Here is a 19,884-nt window from a genome sequence, read left to right as displayed (position 1 = left end):
ATTGTTCCAGTCAGCATTCCCCTTTAATGTTCCAGTCAGAGTTCCCCTTTAATGTTCCACTCAGCGTTCCCCTTTAATGTTCCAGTCAGTGTTCCCCTTTAATGTTCCAGTCAGCGTTCCCCTTTAATGTTCCAGTCAGTTACCCTTTAATGTTCCAGTCAGCGTTGCCCTTTAACATTAGATTCTCTCCCCTCTGCTCTCTGTCTATCGTCGGATAATGCATCCGACAAACTGCCCCGCCTCCGCCCCGCCTCCTCTCAGTGAGCTCTACGGAATGTAATGCTTTCAGTCACTGAGAGGAGGCGGGGCGGAGCACAGACTGAATGCAATACATCCCGTAGAGCTTACTGAGAGGAGGTGGGGCGGGGGCGGAGCATAGACTGAATGCAATACATCCCATAGAGCTCACTGAGAGGAGGCGAGGAGGGGTGGGGGCGGAGCACGGACTGAATGCAATACATCCCTGAGAACTGGAAATCACACGAGATTTCGTCACTAGGCGAATTGCAAGGGCTGCTGGGATACATGTCCCAGGAGCCCTTGCGAATTGCCGAATGACATAATCGCCGAAAGCAGCAGGACCCGGAGGTGCAGATTAATAAAGAAGATTAAAGGTATTTCCTTAAAATAAAAAATTGTTTACATTGTCAAAAGCATATTTGAAGGGGATTACATACATCTCAACTTGTAAAAATGGGTGGAGCTCCACTTTAATGTGCATATTTTACATTTTATTATAATTATATATGGGGGGGGGGGTGTTTCACCACTATTTGCACATTGCAGCTCTGCAGTATTTCTTACCTATTACAGAGAGGGTGACACCATTACTCCTGCCCGAATTAGATTTGAATTTAGCCGCCCCATCCCCCCTCCAAGTTTTTCCTTTATCTTATCTTCCTAACTTTTGGTAGCCCCATCCCAAAAATTCTAAAAAGTATCTTTATCTTTTTTTTTTCTATCTCATGGACGAAATGTGAGAAATAACATATATATCATACAATCATTCCATAAACACATCCCACATACACCGCATAGATCATTTCAAGGAAATATGCTCATAAAATAGTTTACCATTTGCCAAAAAAAAAAAAAATACGTCCCTGGATTTCATTTTAAAAATCTGGTCACCCTACAATATGGTCCACCAGGTGGTGACCTGACTTCTCTCAGATGGAACGCACAGACAGGAAGTGATGTAAGATACTGACAGGAAGTGATGTAGGTCCACAGAGGAAGTGATATTAGATATAAATAGGAATTTCAGAGGCGAGTCGGGAGGAAATAGAGAGGAGACGTAGCTGGAAGTGGCAGCAGAGGAGGTATTAAGATATTATTTTCTATATATAATCTTTAATTACATAAAGAAAATGTCCTCCTTCCCTGTTTATGCCGGGGGAAAAGAAACAGAGGAACACATAACACTGAGAATCAGATTGCAGTCCCCCAGTGAAATCACATAAGTAGGATGAGCAGCAAAACTTCCTCCAGCTCTCCTGTAGCACCCTCACCAGGCAGAGCTGGGGTATTCATAATCTATCTGGGAAAGAAGCAGAGCTCGGGGTGACCCCGACACTCACCTCTGGAAATATTCAACAGCATTCCTCCCTCGTCACTACTAACATTAATCCCATCCTCTGTCCCAACACCAACTGGTCCCCCACTCCTCACCCCCATCTAACACCGCTGTCCCCCGCTCCTCACCCCATCTAACACCGCTGTCCCCCATTCCTCACCCCCCATCTAACACCACTGTCCCTCCGCTCCTCACCCCCATCTAACACCATTACCCCCGTCTAACACTGCTGTCCCTCATTCCTCACCTGTCATATAACACCGCTACCCCCATCTAACACCGCTGTACCCCATTCCTCACCCCCATCTATCACCCCTGTTCACTACTTCTCACTCCTCTTCCAACACTGTTGTTCCCCTCTCCTCACCCCCCTTCCCACACTGCTCACCTATATTCCACTACCCCCACTGACACTGTTGTCCCCCACTCCTCATTCCCTTATTCAACATTGAAAATCTCAACTCCTCACACCCCATATTTGACACTTCTGTCCCCCACTCTTCACCCAGACCCAATGCTGCCACCTTGCTTTCTTTTGTTTCTCTCATGATATCACTCTTATCTCTATTAATAAAACACAGATCTGACCGGAGAGGTGAGGAGGATTCTGGGAGGTCACATGATCTCACTCTTATTTCTATTAGTAAAACACAGACCTGACCAGAGGGGTGAGGAGGATTCTCAGAAGATTCTTGGAAGTACACAAGGATCTCTACAAGGATGTCATGATGGAGAATCAGCCGTCCCTCACATCACCGGGTAAGAGGAGACTTTATTGTAAAGGAGAGAGCAGTATGGAGGATCCACCTAGATCCCCCATCATCTGATAAACACATAGAAACAATGTATTCAGTCAGTGTGTGTGTTTCCTACAGATGGATCCAGTAATGGGAACCCACCAGAGAGATGTCCCCGTCCTCTGTATTCCCGGGATTCCACACAGGAAGGTCACACCATCCCCCACCATCATCAGGTAGATGAAGATGGATGTTGAGATCATAAAAGTGATCTGACTGTATGAAAATATATTCCACTTTTAGGTATAAGGTTATTTGTGCTCACATTTTAAAGAAACCATTCCCTGCTATTTTTTTTGTTTAGAATGAAAATCTGATAGATATAAAAGATGAGGTTAAAGAGGAAGAAGAGACGTATGTGAGGGGTGATCAGCAGTTCAGGGAAGAGGTTGGGATGATGGACAAAGTTAAAGAGGAGGAATCTTCTCCAGACATCAGCATAGGTGAGTGATGGCCACTAAATACAAAAACTGTTTGGGTATATGGATTTATGTTTGAGGATTTGTAGATCCACTTCTACAAAGACGTCATGATGGAGAATCAGCCGCCCCTCACATCACCGGGTAAGAGGAGACTTTATTGTAAAGGAGAGAGCAGTACGGAGGCTCCACCTAGATCCCCCATCATCTGATAAACACATAGAAACAATGTATTCAGTCAGTGTGTGTGTTTCCTACAGATGGATCCAGTAATGGGAACCCACCAGATAGATGTCCCCGTCCTCTGTATACCCGGGATTCCACACAGGAAGATCACACCATCCCTCACCATCATCAGGTAGATGAGGAACAATCACTGATAGTTATGATTTATACACAAGTGTGTTTGTTACAATGAATGTTTTATTATATATTCAGAGTGGAAACCTCGGTGAGTATAATATTGTTGTTAAAGAAGAGTATAAAGAGGAGGATGAGGAGTATGGAGAGATGGAGGAGTTTTCAGAAGGACACAAGGATATGATGGAGCCACCTAATACCAGGAACCCACCAGAGAGATGTCCCCGTCCTCTGTATTCCGGGGATTCCACACAGGTCAACATTAAAGAAGAGATAAAAGAGGAGGATGATGAGGATTTTGTAATGGAGGAGGCAGAGTTTCCAAATGGTCACAGAAAGCAGTACCAGGACACCATGGTGGAGTCATCCAGTTACAGAAATGCACCAGAGAGATGTCCCCGTCCTCTGTATTCCCGGGATTCCACACAGGAAGGTCACACCATCCCCCACCATCATCAGGTAGATGAGAATGTAGGAAAGTGATCCCAAACCCTAAGAGATATCATTCTTCTATTATTATTATTTTTTTGTATTTAATATTATTTCTGCCATTTTGTTGGTTTAGGATGAAGATCTGATAAATGTACAAATTGGGGTTATAAAGGAAAAGACGTATGTGAGGGGTGATCAGCATTTTACAGAGGAGGTTGGGATGATGGACGCAGTTAAAGAGGAAGAAACTTCTCCAGATATCAGCTCGGGTAATTATGGAAGAATAGGTTAAAGCTTACTTAGTGATGTTTAGTTGGGTGGTATCATTGATCTGGTTAGTTGTCACAGTTTGGTGTTGTGATTGCTCCCAGTTCCACCACAGATCTCTTTTACACTTTGAAATGCTCGACCAACATACACTGCTCCAAAGAATGAAAGGAACACTTTGAAAACACATCAGATCTCAATGGGGAAAATATCATGCTGGATATCTATACTGGTATGGACTGGGTAATGCGTTAGGATCTATACTGGTATGGACTGGGTAATGTGTTAGGATCTATACTGGTATGGACTGGGTAATGTGTTAGGATCTATACTGGTATGGACTGGGTAATGTGTTAGGATCTATACTGGTATGGACTGGGTAATGTGTTAGGATCTATACTGGTATGGACTGGGTAATGTGTTAGGATCTATACTGGTATAGACTGGGTAATGTGTTAGCATCTATACTGGTATGGACTGGGTAATGTATTAGGATCTATACTGTTACATAGTTGGTGAGGATAAAAAAAGACATCAATCCATCCAGTTCAACCTATGATGTGTGTGTGTTTTATGTTAACCGTACATTGTATACCCCTCTATGTTGTGGTCTTTAAGGTGCCGATCTAATAGTCTTTTGAAACTATCGATGCTCCCCGCTGATACCACTGCTTGTGGAAGAGAATTTCACATCCCCACTGCTCTGACAGTAAAGAACCCTTTACGTATTTTAAGGTTAAACCTTTTTCCCTCTAGTTTTAGTAAGTGGCCACTGCCATCTGCCATGTAGTTGCCCCCCCATTATTTTGTTCAGGTCCGTTTGTAAGGTTACCACATACGGCATAGAAGAATTTGGCCTGCTTAGTTTAGTATTGTCCGCAAATACAAAGATTGTGCTGGATATCCCCTCCTCTAGGTCGTTTATTAATAAATTAAACAGGATTGGTCCCAGGACAGATCCTTGGGGGACCCCACTTTCCACACCCTCCCAAGTACTTCCTATTTATCACCACCCTCTGGACTCTCCCCTGGAGCCAGTTCTCTATTCAGGTACTCACCCTATGGTCCATACCTATGTACCTTAGTTTGTACAGTAAGCATTTGTGGGGAACTGTGTCAAATGCCTTTGCAAAGTCCAGATACACCACATCCACAGGCCTTCCTTTATCTAGATACACCACATCCACAGGCCTTCCTTTATCCAGATATACCACATTCACAGGCCTTCCTTTATCCAGATACACCACATCCACAGGCCTTCCTTTATCCAGATACACCACATCCACAGACCTTCCTTTATCCAGATACACCACATCCACAGGCCTTCCTTTATCCAGATACACCACATCCACAGGCCTTCCTTTATCCAGATACACCACATCCACAGGCCTTCCTTTATCCAGATACACCACATCCACAGACCTTCCTTTATCCAGATACACCACATCTACAGACCTTCCTTTATCCAGATACACCACATCCACAGACCTTCCTTTATCCAGATATACCACATCCACAGGCCTTCCTTTATCCAGATACACCACATCCACAGGCCTTCCTTTATCCAGATACACCACATCCACAGGCCTTCCTTTACCTAGATACACCACATCCACAGGCCTTCCTTTATCCAGATACACCACATCCACAGGCCTTCCTTTATCCAGATACACCACATCCACAGGCCTTCCTTTACCTAGATACACCACATCCATAGGCCTTCCTTTATCCAGATACACCACATCCACAGGCCTTCCTTTATCCAGATACACCACATCCACAGGCCTTCCTTTATCCAGATACACCACATCCACAGGCCTTCCTTTATCCAGATACACCACATCCACAGGCCTTCCTTTATCTAGATACACCACATCCACAGGCCTTCCTTTACCTAGATACACCACATCCATAGGCCTTCCTTTATCCAGATACACCACATCCACAGGCCTTCCTTTACCTAGATACACCACATCCATAGGCCTTCCTTTATCCAGATACACCACATCCACAGGCCTTCCTTTATCCAGATACACCACATCCACAGGTCTTCCTTTATCCAGATACACCACATCCACAGGCCTTCCTTTATCCAGATACACCACATCCACAGACTTTCCTTTATCCAGATACACCACATCCACAGGCCTTCCTTTATCCAGATACACCACATCCACAGGCCTTCCTTTATCCAGATACACCACATCCACAGGCTTTCCTTTATCCAGATACACCACATCCACAGACCTTCCTTTATCCAGATACACCACATCCACCGGCCTTCCTTTACCTAGATGGCAACTCACTTCATCATAGAAGGTTAATAGATTGGTTTGGCAAGAACGATTTTTCATGAATTCATGCTGATTACTACTAATAATACCGTTTTCATTACTAAAGTCTTATATGTGGTCCCTTAACATCCCCTCCAAAATCTTGCAGACTACTGATGTTAGGCTGACTGGTCTATAGTTACCCGGGATATATCTCGGACATTTTTTAAATATTGGTAACACGTTGGCATTTTTTCAATCAGCTGGCACCATACCCGTCTGTAGACTACCCTTAAAGATCAAGAATAACGGTCTGGTTATCACCTGGCTGAGCTCTTTATGAACCCTTGGTTGCAAGCCATCCGGTCCTAGTGATTTATTTATGTTCAGTTTCTCTAGTTTAGTTCTAAGTCTATCTTCTGTTAGCCATGGCGGTACTTCCTGAGGTGTATTATTTCATTTAGCATTACAAGCTGGGTTAGTGTAGCCCCCCGATTCTTTTGTGAAGACTGAAGAGAAAAAATTATTTAGCACTTCCGCTTTCTCTCTGTCCTCTGTGGCCAGATTCTCTTTGCTGTCTTTTATGGGGCCAATGTGTTCTGGTCTCGCTTTCTTACTATTTATATACTTAAGGAATTTCTTGGGTTTTTTTTTTTTTTACTCTCTTCCGCTATATGTCTCTCGTGTTCTATTTTAGCTGCTTTGATTTTGCCTTTACATTTCTTTTTACACTCTTTGTAATGTTTGAATGCTGCCAATGACCCCTCAGCCTTGTATTTTTTGAAGGCCCTTTCTTTAGTATTAATATGCATTTTTATGTTGGAGTTTAGCCACCCAGGGTTTATTTTAGCTCTTTTAAATGTATTCCCTTTTGGAATGCACTGGCCAATCCCTTTGTTTAGTATGCTCTTGAAGCACTCCCATTTTTCCTCCGTGTTCTTTGTTCCCAGGGTTCTATACCATTTGATATTGTCTAGCAAAGAGCGCATTTTAGGGAAATTGGCTCTTTTGAAATTCAGTGTCCTTATATTGCCCTTGTGTTTCCTATTACTATGAATAATACTGAAACCAATTCACCTATGGTCACAGTTTCCTAATTTGGCCCATATTTCTATATCCGTGATCAGGTCTGTATTGTTGGTAATCAGTAGGTCAAGTACTGCATTGTTTCTTGTTGGTGCGTTCACCATCTGACCCATGAAATTGTCCTGCAAAACATTTAAGAACTGCCGAGCCTTGGATGAATGTGCGGTTCCTTCTGCCCAATCTATATATGGATAATTAAAGTCCCCCATTATAATGACATTTCCCATCCTTGCTGCCATTCAAATCTGTGAAAGGAGGTCCGCCACCCCCTCCTCCCTCTGGTTGGGGGGCCTTTAGCATATGCCCAATATTACTTTCCCCATAGTGCCTTCCCTTTGAAGTTCTACCCATAGGGATTCTGCCTCGTCCATAGCTCCATTATTAATATCATCCCTCATATTTACCTGTATACTGTTCTTAATATACAGACATACCCCTCCCCTTTTTTTACCTTCTCTATCTCTGCGATAAAGGGAATACCCCTGTATGGTCGCCAGCCAATCATGAGAGCTGTCAAACCAAGTCTCTAAAATCCACACGAAATTGAAGTCCTCCTCATACATCAGCTGCTCCAGCTCTCCCATCTTGTTGGCCAGGCTTCTAGCATTGGTGTACAGACCTGGTAGTTTTGTCCGGTTGCATACTATATCCTCGTTTGATGTTGTTTTAAGGCTGCTCTTGTGATTTATTTATTTTTTTTTCCCCATACCCACCTTGGGTTTAGGAACTCTGAGCACCTCCCGCTAATGTCCCCATTTGTGCCCGCTGAACCTTGCTCCCCGCTGGTTAATTCATCATCTGTACCCTCCCCCCCATCACCTAGTTTAAAAGCCCCTCTAACTTGTTGGCCATCTTCTCACCCAGTACAGTTGCACCCTCCCCATTTAGGTGCAATTCGTACCTACTAAAGAGCCGGTAGACAGCTGAGAAGTCAGCCCAGTTCTCCAGGAACCCGAAACCCTCCTTACTACACCAGCTCCTCAGCCACTCGTTAACTTCCCTAATCTCCCGCTGCCTCTCTGGTGTGGCTCGAGGTACAGTTAGTATTTCTAAAAAAAATCACCTTGGAGGTCCTAGTCCTCAACTTAGCGCCTAAGTCCCTGAAATTGTTTAGGACTCTCCATCTTCCTCTGACTTTGTCATTGGTACCCACGTGTACCATGACAGCCGGGTCTTCCCCAACCCCACCCAATAATCTGTCCAACAGATCCGTGATGTGCCGAAGCTGAGCGCCCGGTAAAAAAAAAAAAAGACAGCCTGGCACCTATGGTCTTTTTGGTATGGTACTACTACTACTACTACTGGTATGGACTGTGTAATGTGTTAGGATCTATACTGGTATGGACTGGGTATTGTGTTAGGATCTATACTGGTATGGACTGGGTAATTCGTTAAAAAATGATGCAGCAGGCGAGTCCATTTTGGTGAAATGTCACTGCAGGACCTCAGAATGGTCCTCAGTAGTGTGTATGGTCCCCACGTGCTTGTATACATGCCTGACAACGTCGGGACATTCTCCTAATGAGACGACGGATGGTGTCCTGGGGTATTTCCTCCCAGATCTGGACCAGGGAATTACTGAGCTCCTGAACCGACTGTGGTGTAACCTGGGGGCATCGGATGGACTGAAACAGAATGGGTCTGACAATGGGTCCAAGGATTTCATCCCAATACCTAATGGCAGTCAGGGTGCCATTGTCTAGCCTGTAGAGGTCTGTGCGTCCCTCCATGGATTTGCCTCCCCAGACCATCACTGACCCCCCACCCAACCGGTCATGCTGAACGATGTTACAGGCAGCATAATGTTCTCCACGGCTTCTCCAGACCCTTTCATGTCTGTCACATGTGCTCAGGGTGACCCTGCTCTCATCTGTGAAAAGCACAGGGTGCCAGTGGTGGAGCTGCCAATTCTGGTGTTCAATGGCAAATGCCAATCCAGCTCCACAGTGGCGGGCAGTGAGCACAGGGACCACTAGAGGACATTTTTTTTTTTTGAGAAATTATTTTTATTGTTTTATAACAAGAAAAAAATACAGACAGTGACAAACACCAGTCCATAACATGGCGGGACAGCACAACAACCCTTCCCGACCCATCCCTCCCACCCTCCCAACCCTGGCAGCTTACCTATAGAACAGAGTAAAGCATAGGGGGGCGGGGGCGGCTGGGACAGCATAACCGGTCCAGACCGCCCCCCCAGGCCCAGGGGTACAGGACACACAAAAAAAAAAAAACATACATGACAACTGGATCAGAACACAAAGTTACAGGTCAGAAATAGCAGAGGTTTCCTGACTGAAAGAAAAGAACCAGTGAGAGTGCGGGCCCAAATAAACCATAAGATACAGACACTTCCCATTCACAATTAGCCCACCGTCTCGGTGGATTCCACCCATGCCTTCCACACCTTTTCGAACTTCCGGAGACAACCACGGGACTCGTAAGTGGCCTTATACAAAGGTAAAACAGCGTTCACCAGCCCCTTCCAGAAGGGAATCGAAGGGGGTGACACTTTTTTCCAGTGTAGTAGGATGGCCTTCTTGGCATAAAACAGTAGTATAATCAACAGCGTCCTGTGAGCCACCAAGGGGACCACCTCCTCCACCAGGCCCAGGAGACAGACGCTCTGGGTCAGCGGAACCGGAGTCATAAGCACCCTTCCAAGGCAGGAGACAACCTCCGACCAGTAGCGCTGAACCAGAGCACAGTCCCAAAATACATGTCGGGCATCCGCTGGGGCAGCCGAGCATCGCCAACACTCAGCGGACACAGACGGAAAGATCCTGGCCAGGCGGGCAGGCGTATAATACACTCTGTGGAGAAATTTAAATTGGATGAACTTATCTCTAGCCGCCACCAGGTGTTTAAAAGGATCTGTCCACAAGTCATCCCAGTCGTCCCCCTGCAAGTCAGGAATATCCTCCGTCCAGCGCTGCTTGCAGCGCACAATCCCCGGAGGGGTGAGGCGGAACAGTTCCTTGTAGACAGTAGACAGTGTTTTACTAAGGTCAGGGTTAGTCAAACCTATGGTCTTTTTGACAGAATGCACTCTCTGTCCTTCAGAGTCCCTTACCACCAGAACCTGTCTTTCCTTTCCCTTGCTCCCGCCCCTACTTGAGGAGTTCTTCCCCTGGCATCTAGGGGCGTCGCTCTGCTCCAGCAATGTTGTCCCTGACTGGTTTCCCTTACATCACGCATCAGGGCGTATTTATTGGGGTGCTCCAGCCCAGGATCGGCCTCCTGGCATTTTTCCCTTCAACCCTTCCTGTCACCCAACTACTCTGCTTTGATGCCTGCACCCTTGTATCTCTGCCCTCCTCTGTGTAGGCCTCTGCCTGTACCTGGATATGTTCCCAGCTCTCCTTCACTATGGAGATTCTTTTCATTGTTGCCAGTTGCTTCCCTAGATTCAGGACCTAGATACTGGTATGGACTGGGCAATGTGTTAGAATCTATACTGGTATGGACTGGGTAATGTGTTAGGATCTATACTGGTATGGACTGTGTAATGTGTTAGGATCTATACTGGTATGGACTGGGTATTGTGTTAGGATCTATACTGGTATGGACTGGGTAATTCGTTAGAATCTATACTGGTATGGACTGGGTAATTAGTTAGAATCTATACTGGTATGGACTGGGTAATCCGTTAGGATCTTTACTGGTATGGACTGGGTAATGTGTTAGGATCTTTACTGGTATGGACTGGGTAATGTGTTAGGATCTATACTGGTATGGACTGGGTAATGTGTTAGGATCTATACTGGTATGGACTGGGTAATGTGTTAGGAAGGAAAGGATGCCACATAGTTTGATGGAAATTAAAATTATCACCCTACAGAGGGCTGAACTCAAAGACACCCCGAAAATCAAAGTGAAAAAAATGATGCAGCAGGCGAGTCCATTTTGGTGAAATGTCACTGCAGGACCTCAGAATGGTCCTCAGTAGTGTGTATGGCCCCCACGTGCTTGTATTCATGCCTGACAACGTCGGGACATTCTCCTAATGAGACGACGGATGGTGTCCTGGGGTATTTCCTCCCAGATCTGGACCAGGGAATTACTGAGCTCCTGAACCGACTGTGGTGTAACCTGGGGGCATCGGATGGACTGAAACAGAATGGGTCTGACAATGGGTCCAAGGATTTCATCCCAATACCTAATGGCAGTCAGGGTGCCATTGTCTAGCCTGTAGAGGTCTGTGCGTCCCTCCATGGATACCCCTCCCCAGACCATCACTGACCCACCACCCAACCGGTCATGCTGAACGATGTTACAGGCAGCATAATGTTCTCCACGGCTTCTCCAGACTCTTTCACGTCTGTCACATGTGCTCAGGGTGAACTCTGCTCTCATCTGTGAAAAGCACAGTGTGCCAGTGGTGGAGCTGCCAATTCTGGTGTTCAATGGCAAATGCCAATCGAGCTCCACGGTGCCGGGCAGTGAGCACAGCGCCCACTAGAGGACATCGGGCCCTCAGGCCACCCTCATGAAGTCTGTTTCTGATTGTTTGGTCAGAGACATTCACACCAGTGTCCTGCTGGAGGTCATTTTGTAGGGCTCTGGCAGCGCTCATCCTGTTCCTCCTTCCACAAAGGAGAAGATACCGGTCCTGCTGATGGGTTAAGGACCTTCTACAGCCCTGTCCAGCCCTCCTAGAGTAACTGCCTGTCTCCTGGAATCTCCTCCATGCTCCTGAGACTGTGCTGGGAGACACAGCAAACCTTCTGGCAATGGGAGGTATTGATGAGCCATCCTGGAGGAGTTGGACTGCCTGTGCAACCTCTATAGGGTCCAGGTATGGCCTCATGCTACCAGTAGTGACACCGACCCCAGCCAAATGCAAAACTAGTGACAAACACTCAGAAAAGATGAGTAGGGAAAATGTCAGTGGCCTCCACCTGTAAAACCATTCCTGTTTTGGAGGTCGTCTCGTTGTTGCCCATCTAGTGCACCTGTTGGTAACAACCCCCTCTGCTACTTGACTGAGCAGATGAATATCCCAGGAGTTTCCCTGACTTGATGCTATACTCTGATTATAAAGTGTTGAGCAGTGTATATGAGTGTGGAAAACTCTTGGTAATTTTTCTTGTCTTCTGACAGACGGACTCTGTGGTGGGAATAGAAGGACATCGGAGGAAGATGTGACTACAGAAGATAATGACATGGCATCTTCTCCAGAAGTAAATCCCGTTCCTCATAATATACATGACAGACCTCACCATTGGAGGAGATCATTGGAATCTCCTGATACTTCACATAGTCCTCTAATATCTGACAGTGCAGACGGGTGTGGGAAACCATCTAATCTCAGGGAATCTTCTTTATACCATACAGGGGAGAATTCATTGTCATGTTCAGAGTGCGGGAAATGTTTTAGTCACAAAGGAAACCTTCTTCAGCACCAGAAAATTCACACAGGGGAGCGACCTTTTTCATGTTCAGAGTGCGGGAAATCTTTTAGTCACAAAGGAAACCTTCTTCAGCACCAGAGAATACACACAGGTGACCTTCCCTATTCATGTTCAGAGTGCGGGAAATGTTTTAGTCACAAAACATACCTTCTTAGGCACCAGAGAATACACACAGGGGAGCGACCTTTTTCATGTTCAGAGTGCGGGAAATGTTTTAGTCACAAAACATACCTTCTTAGGCACCAGAGAATACACACAGGGGAGCGACCTTTTTCATGTTCAGAGTGTGGGAAATGTTTCAATCAAAAAGAATCTCTTCTTAGCCATCAGACAATACACACAGGTGAGCGTCCCTATTCATGTTCAGAGTGCGGGAAATGTTTCAATAAAAAAGTATCCTTTCTTAGCCATCAGAGAATACACACAGGTGAGCGTCCCTATTCATGTTCAGAGTGCGGGAAATGTTTTCATGATAAAGTAGTTCTTATTAGGCATCAGAGAATACACACAGCTGAGCTTCCCTATTCATGTTCAGAGTGTGGGAAATGTTTTAGCCAAAAAGGATACCTTCTTCAGCACCAGAGAATTCACACAGGTGAGCGTCCCTATTCATGTTCAGAGTGCGGGAAATGTTTCAATCACAAAGGAAACCTTCTTAGTCATCAGAGAATACACACAGGTGAGCATGCCTATTCATGTTCAGAGTGCATGTTTTAATAAAAAAGGAAACCTTCTTAGCCATCAGAGAATACACACAGGTGAGTGTCCCTATTCATGTTCAGAGTACGGGAAATGTTTTTCTAATAAAGGAACCCTTGTTCGCCATCAGAGAATACACACAGGTGAGCTTACCTGTTAATGTTCAGAGTGCGGGAAATGTTTTAGCTCCTTCAGGACCAAGCCCATTTCTGACTTAAGTGGTTTACAAGTTAAAATCAATATTTTAGCTAGAAAATGACTTTGAACCCCCAAACATTAAATATATTTTTTAGCAAAGACTCTGGAGAATAAAATTGCGGTCGTTGCAATATTTTTTTGTCACGCGGTATTTGCGTAGCGGTCTTTCCAACGCCTTTTTTTGGGGAAGAATTACATTTTGCCGCGTTTAAAAATAAGTAAACAGTAAAGTTCTCCCAATTTTTCTGTATAATGTGAAAGATGAGGTCACGCCGAGTAAATAGATACCTAACATGTTCCGGTATATAATTGCACAGAGCGGTTTAGATGAAGTGCGGTTTATATGGAATAGAGAAGTGAGAGATAATACTAGGAAGGCCCCTCCTACACATAGCAGATAGATCCCGCCTACCGCGTGTGTCTGTGGGGAGCGTTTGATGGTGAGAAGTGGGAATTGATGTTTTGTCCTCTCACACAGATCGGATTGGGGGAAGATTTGTCTTCTAATGGATTTCCTCCATATATTCCGCCCCGTCACCTCAACTCAAACTTCTCCACTTCCCAACCACGCGCCGCCTTTTTACTCTCCCAGGCAAACCCACGTAGGTCTAAGTCAGTCACTTGGAGGCAGCTAGGGGGCGAGCGCTTGCCGCTGGAACACTCCCACCCCCGCTCATCAGCAGGGAAGCCAATGCGTGGGTCAGGCAGCTCCGATTGCCTCTGGTCACCTGCGATCGTTCCCCGCTGAGAGAGAAGAACGGTCGGATGTTAACTTCTTCCCATCCGCGCTACAGCCTATATACGGCTGCAGCGTGGGCTTGAATTTTCGGGAGGCCGTATTTATAAACATATGAGATCATCTCTCATCACCAGCGCGCCTTCCTCACACGGAGCCTGCAGTGTGAGGAAGGAGGGGGAGCCTCACAGCGCCGGGGACAAACAGGAATGTAATCAGGGCACCGATCACCAGTGCCCTGATTACTAGAGGTAAAAAAAACACACACAGTGCCCACCATCAGTGCCCCCCATCAATGCCCACAATCAGTGCCCATAGTGCTGTCAGTCAGTGCCCATCAGTGCCTGCTCATCTAGGCACTGATGAGCACTGACTGGCAGCACTATGGGCACTGAGTGTGGGCACTGACGGTGCTGCTTATCAGTGCTGCCCATCAGTGCCACCCGTCAGTGTCCATCAGTGCCATCCGCCAGTGCCCATCAGTGCCCGTCAGTGCCGCCTCTCAGTGCCCAGCAGTGCCACCTCTCAGTGCCCCCTCTCAGTGCTCATCAGTGCCGCCTATCAGTGCTCATCAGTGCCGCCTATCAGTGCTCATCAGTGCGGCATATTAGTACCTTCTCATCAGTGCCCATAAGTGCCACCTCATCAGTGCCCATAAGTGCCACCTCATCAGTGCAGCCTATCAGTGCCGCCTCATCAGCGCACAACAGTGAAGGAGAAAAATTTATTTTCAAAATTTACTCGCAGAAAATAAGAAAAACTTTTTTTTTTTTTCAAAATTTTCTGTCTTTTTTCTTTTTTTTGTAAAAAATAAAAAACCCAGAGATGATTAAATACCACCAAAAGAAAGCTCTATTTGTGTGAAAAAAATGATAAAAATTTCATATGGGTACAGTGTAGCATGACCGCGCAATTGTCAGTCAAAGTGTGAGAGCGCTGAAAGCTAAAAATTGGTCTGGATGGGAAGGGGGTTTAAGTGCACAGTAGGCAAGTGGTTAAACACATCTGACCGTTCTTCTCCCTGGAATGATCACAGAGCGCCTTCTATATAGGATCACAGGTCTCTATGGTCATTTCACAAGCCACGCCCCCCCCACAGTTAGAATCACATTAGGTACACATTTAACACCTTTTAATCACCCACAGTATTAACCCCTTCTCTGCCAGTGTCATTAGTACAGTGACAGTGCATATTTTTAGCACTGATTACTGTAGTAATGTCACTGCTCCCCCCCAAAAATGTCAGTTAGGGGTCCGATCTGTCCGCCGCAATGTCGCATTCCCGCTAAATATCGCAGATCGCCATCATTACTAGTAAGAAAAAAAAATATACAATAAAAATGACATAAATCTCTCCCCTAATTAGTAGACGCAAAAACTTTTGCGCAAACCAATTAAAATACGCTTATTGCGATTTTATTTTTTGTTTTTTTTTTTGTTTTACCAAAAATAAGTAGCTGAAAACAAATTTGCCTAAAATATTAAAAACTTTAGATTTTTTTTATACAATTTATAATTGGAAAAAAAGAAAATTGCGCATACCCGTGGAATGGCGACAAACTACCAATATCAAAAAAAATCTCCATAGGCGACGCTTTAGACATTTTTAGCGGTTACCAGTTAAGAGTTACAGAGGAGATCTTTTTATTTAATTATTTCTCTCACTCTGGCGATCGCGGTGATATCTCACATGTGTGGTTTGAACACTGTTTTCATTTGCGGGCACGACTTACGTATGCGTTTTCTTTCGTGTGCGAGGTCACGGCGATGGGGCGCTTTAAAGTTTTAGTTTCCTACTCACTTTATTTAACTTTAATTTTAGCACAGTTGTAAAAAAAAAAAATAATCTGATGACTTTTATTGGTGTGAGAAGGAATGTAAACATCCCTTGTGACAGTAATAGGCAGTGACAGGTACTCTTTATGGAGGGATCGGTGGGAGGGGGGGGAGGGGGGAATGTGACAGTAATAGGCAGTGACAGGTACTCTTTATGGAGGGATCGGGGGGAGGGGGGAATGTGACAGTAATAGGCAGTGACAGGTACTCTTTATGGAGGGATCAGAGGGAGGGGGGGAATGTGACAGTAATAGGCAGTGACAGGTACTCTTTATGGAGGGATCTGAGGGGGGGGGGATGTGACAGTAATAGGCAGTGACAGGTACTCTTTATGGAGGGATCGGGGGTCTAAAAGACCCCAAACCCCTCCCCCGTACTTCACTCTATTCAATATGCTGAAATCTGCATTTTTGAATAGTGACAGATGTTTGAATTTGGCGCCGTCGTGACGTCAAATTACCCGGACTTGATGTCATGCCGCCGCTTCCGGGTTACTACTTCCGAGACCCGATTGGAGCTGTGAAAACCACCACAGTCCACTCGGGGTTGGTTTACACCCGCTTCGCCCTCTGACCCGCTGTGGGGTTGGCAGGCAGCTGGGAGCCCTTATGTTAACTCTGTAAAGCCAACGCCAGTACGCCGCAACCGTATGCATCGGGGCTGTTGCTGTACAACCCAATTCATTTGAATAGCTTTGCCCAATGTGACCGGGGGGTGTGAGGTTTGCAGCAGCCGCAAATTGCAGTGCAGTTTGTACCGCCCCATCCGGCTGCCATTTAAGCTTAAGGAGGTGGAAAAATCGTGACTCAAATGTCTACCTTTACCGATCCCTCCCCACATGAGGCAGGAAATCATGACAAGACATGGGGCAACAAGTGGGCAAGCATTACATTATAGGGGGCAAGAGATGGACAATTGAGGCAACAGGTGATCATTCATGACAATACATGAGGCAATAGACGGGCAATACACAAGGCAACAAGTGGGCAATCATTACAATACATGGCCTATTATGCAACTGCATGAGGACCCAACAGGAAATGCTTTATTCTTTTTGTGTTCTACTTATAAATATGTATATAGATCTAACCTACTGGATGGAAAAAGATCACTGTAACATGCATTAACCCACAGCAGCCAATCAGGATTTATCTTTCACTGGTGAACCTTTTTTATTGATTGCTTCATGTTGTTGTTCCTTTTTGATTTATTGAAGTAGCCGACCTTTTAGTCTTTTATTGGTCCAACCAATGTATGATTATTAATACATTTGACACATTTGTTAATTCTATTATAAAAGATTTAAGCTTTATTTTATTCATATCATTACTGTGTGGTAATCGCTTATTCTGATCTTGTACAATAAAAACTCTTCGTACAATATTCTGTGCCGAGTCTTCTTTTTTACCAATGATTAGATGATCGGTGATTGGAGTGTGATCAGTTCATAGAGAGTCATCCATTGGGGTTTTATTAGTGAGATGGAGAGTGGAGAAGGCACCACATTGACAGCCATTGGAGGCCCTTTCTAAAGCCCTAAACTTTTTGGCAACCTGTCTATGACATTAGTCTTCCAAACTCTATCTTACTGAGCTAAGGCCAGAAGAGTTCCAGGAGTTCTTCTCTGTCCACAGCATATAAGTGCGATAACGGGCGAAATTCTCGTAGCAGCTCTGGTCCTAGCCGGTTTGACACACATCCCTTGCCTGGCGCATGTGCTGAATTTGGTGGTGCAGAGGTTCCTTAGAAATTACCCCGATATGTCAGAGCTGCTGCAGAAAGTGCGGGCCGTCTGTGCGCACTTTCGGCATTCTCACCCTGCTGCTGCTCGCCTGCCAGCGCTGCAGCATAACTTCGGCCTTCCCGCTCACCGTCTCATATGTGACATGCCCACAAGGTGGAACTCCACCTTGCACATGCTGGCCAGACTGTGCGAGCAGAAGCAGGCCATAGTGGAGTTTCAGCTGCAGCATGCACTCATGAGTCGCTCTGCGGAACAGCACCACTTCTCCACCAGTAACTGGGCCTCCATGTGAGACCTGTGTGCCTTGTTGTGATGTAACATATGCAGACTAGGCCGCAATGTAATATTTTTTCCCTAAATGGGTGTTTATTGAATAGCGGAATAGAACAACAGTATCCAATGGGTGTATCTCACTGTAACATATGCAGACTAAGCCGCAATGTAATATTTTTTACCTAAATGGGTGTTTATTGAATAGCGGAATAGAACAACAGTATACAACGGGTGTATCTCACACGTACAGATACAGACTATGCCGCAATTTAATATTTTTCCCCTAAATGGGTGTTTATTGAATAGCGGACTAGAACAACAGTATACAGCGGGTGTATCTCACACGTACATATACAGACTAGGCCGCAATTTTATATTTTTCCCTAAATGGGTGTTTATTGAATAGCGGACTAGAACAACAGTATACAACGAGTGTATCTCACACGTACAGATACAGACTAGGCCGCAATTTAATATCTTTCTGTCCCCTAAATGTTTTTTTTATTGCAATGCGCAATACAACAGTATGCAATGGGCGTATCTCACTGTAACATATGCGGACAGGGCCGCAATAAACTCTTTTGTCCCCTAAATAGTTTTTTTATTGCAAAGCACAATACAACAGTATGCAATGGGTGTATCTCACTGTAAAATATGCAGACAGGGCCGCAATAAACTTTTTTTGCCCATAAATATGTTTTTTTGTTTTTTTTTATTATTGCAAGGGGCAATACAACAGTATGCAATGGGTGTATCTCACTTTAACATATGCAGACAGGGCCTCAATTAACTTTTTTTGCCCCTAAATAGTTGTTTTTTATTGCAAGGTGCAATACAACAGTATGCAATGGGTGTATGTCACTGTAACGTATGAATGAAAAACTAAAAAATAATTGTCCCCTTAATTGGTGCTTGTTGAATAGCAGATTTGAAATGCAGTGTCTGTCTAAACAGTAAAATATGAAAGAAAAAAGTTTTTTTTCTTTTTAAAATGCAGATTAAGCAGACACATATGCACTGAGCTTGCAGGAAATGCCCGCTACACGCCGCACGCCTAACAGGTTGGATACTGTTGTTGTTCTATTCCGCTATTGAATAAAAAAAAAAAAAAGATTTGAATGAAAAAAACTGAAAAATAATTTTTTTACCCTAAATACTGAAAAATAATTATTTCCCCCTCACATTGGTGCTTTTGGAAGAGCAGGTTAGAAAAGCAATGTCTGTCTAAAGACTGTATTTCAAAGCAAAATATGAAGGAAAGAATGTTTTTTTCTTTTTAAAATGCAGATTAAGCAGACACATATGCACTGAGGTTGCATGAAATGTGCAGCACCGCACGCCGCCCACCTAACACACTCATAAAAGTTTTTTTTTTTTTTCTCCTTTCTCCTCCTCACTTGGCTCAGGTCAGGGCATAAAGATTGTGCACTGCACCCCCACACAATACAATCAATGTAGATCGCTGTCTGAATAAAGCAGATTGTTCCTATCCTATGTTTTCCCTACAAGCAATCTCTCCAGCCTGGCCCTACAGTAAACTCCTATCTCTCCCTCCGGGGAAAAAGATCGTGCACTGCACCCCCACACAATACAATCAATGTAGATCGCTGTATGATAAAGCAGATCAGTGGCATCTGGTGCTCAAAATTTTTGGGGGGCGCAAAAAGAAAAATGTAATAGGTATTGATTTGCGGTAAAAAATTGTGTGACTTTGACGTCACACAAGTGTGAAAGAGGCCTTCAGTAATCAAGGAACAGTGCCTTGAAAAGTATC

General features: G+C 44.9%; 2 protein-coding genes across 2 annotated transcripts in view; both read left to right on the top strand.

Annotated features, from left to right (window-relative positions):
• The window catches only part of LOC309543657 (uncharacterized protein), a gene marked incomplete at its 5' end in the record, with an annotated part of 99,398 nt that overhangs the window by 34,076 nt on the left and 45,438 nt on the right, over positions 1 to 19,884 (top strand). Inside the window, one exon of the mRNA XM_082276111.1 lies at positions 12,568 to 13,328. Within this exon, the coding sequence (XP_082132237.1) occupies positions 12,568 to 13,328 (761 nt within the window). The remainder of the gene's footprint in view (positions 1 to 12,567; positions 13,329 to 19,884) is intronic.
• LOC309543653 (uncharacterized protein) overlaps positions 1,308 to 19,884 on the top strand; it is a gene marked incomplete at its 3' end in the record, with an annotated part of 62,139 nt that continues 43,562 nt past the window's right edge. The window contains exon 1 of the mRNA XM_082276109.1: positions 1,308 to 1,322. The remainder of the gene's footprint in view (positions 1,323 to 19,884) is intronic.

Source organism: Pelophylax lessonae (genome assembly GCF_965119305.1).
Source record: "Pelophylax lessonae genome assembly, contig: HAP1_SCAFFOLD_273, whole genome shotgun sequence".
Lineage (NCBI taxonomy): Eukaryota > Metazoa > Chordata > Amphibia > Anura > Ranidae > Pelophylax > Pelophylax lessonae.
The sequence above is the reverse complement of the archived record's forward strand: the minus strand, read 5'-3'. Positions and strand labels throughout refer to the sequence as shown.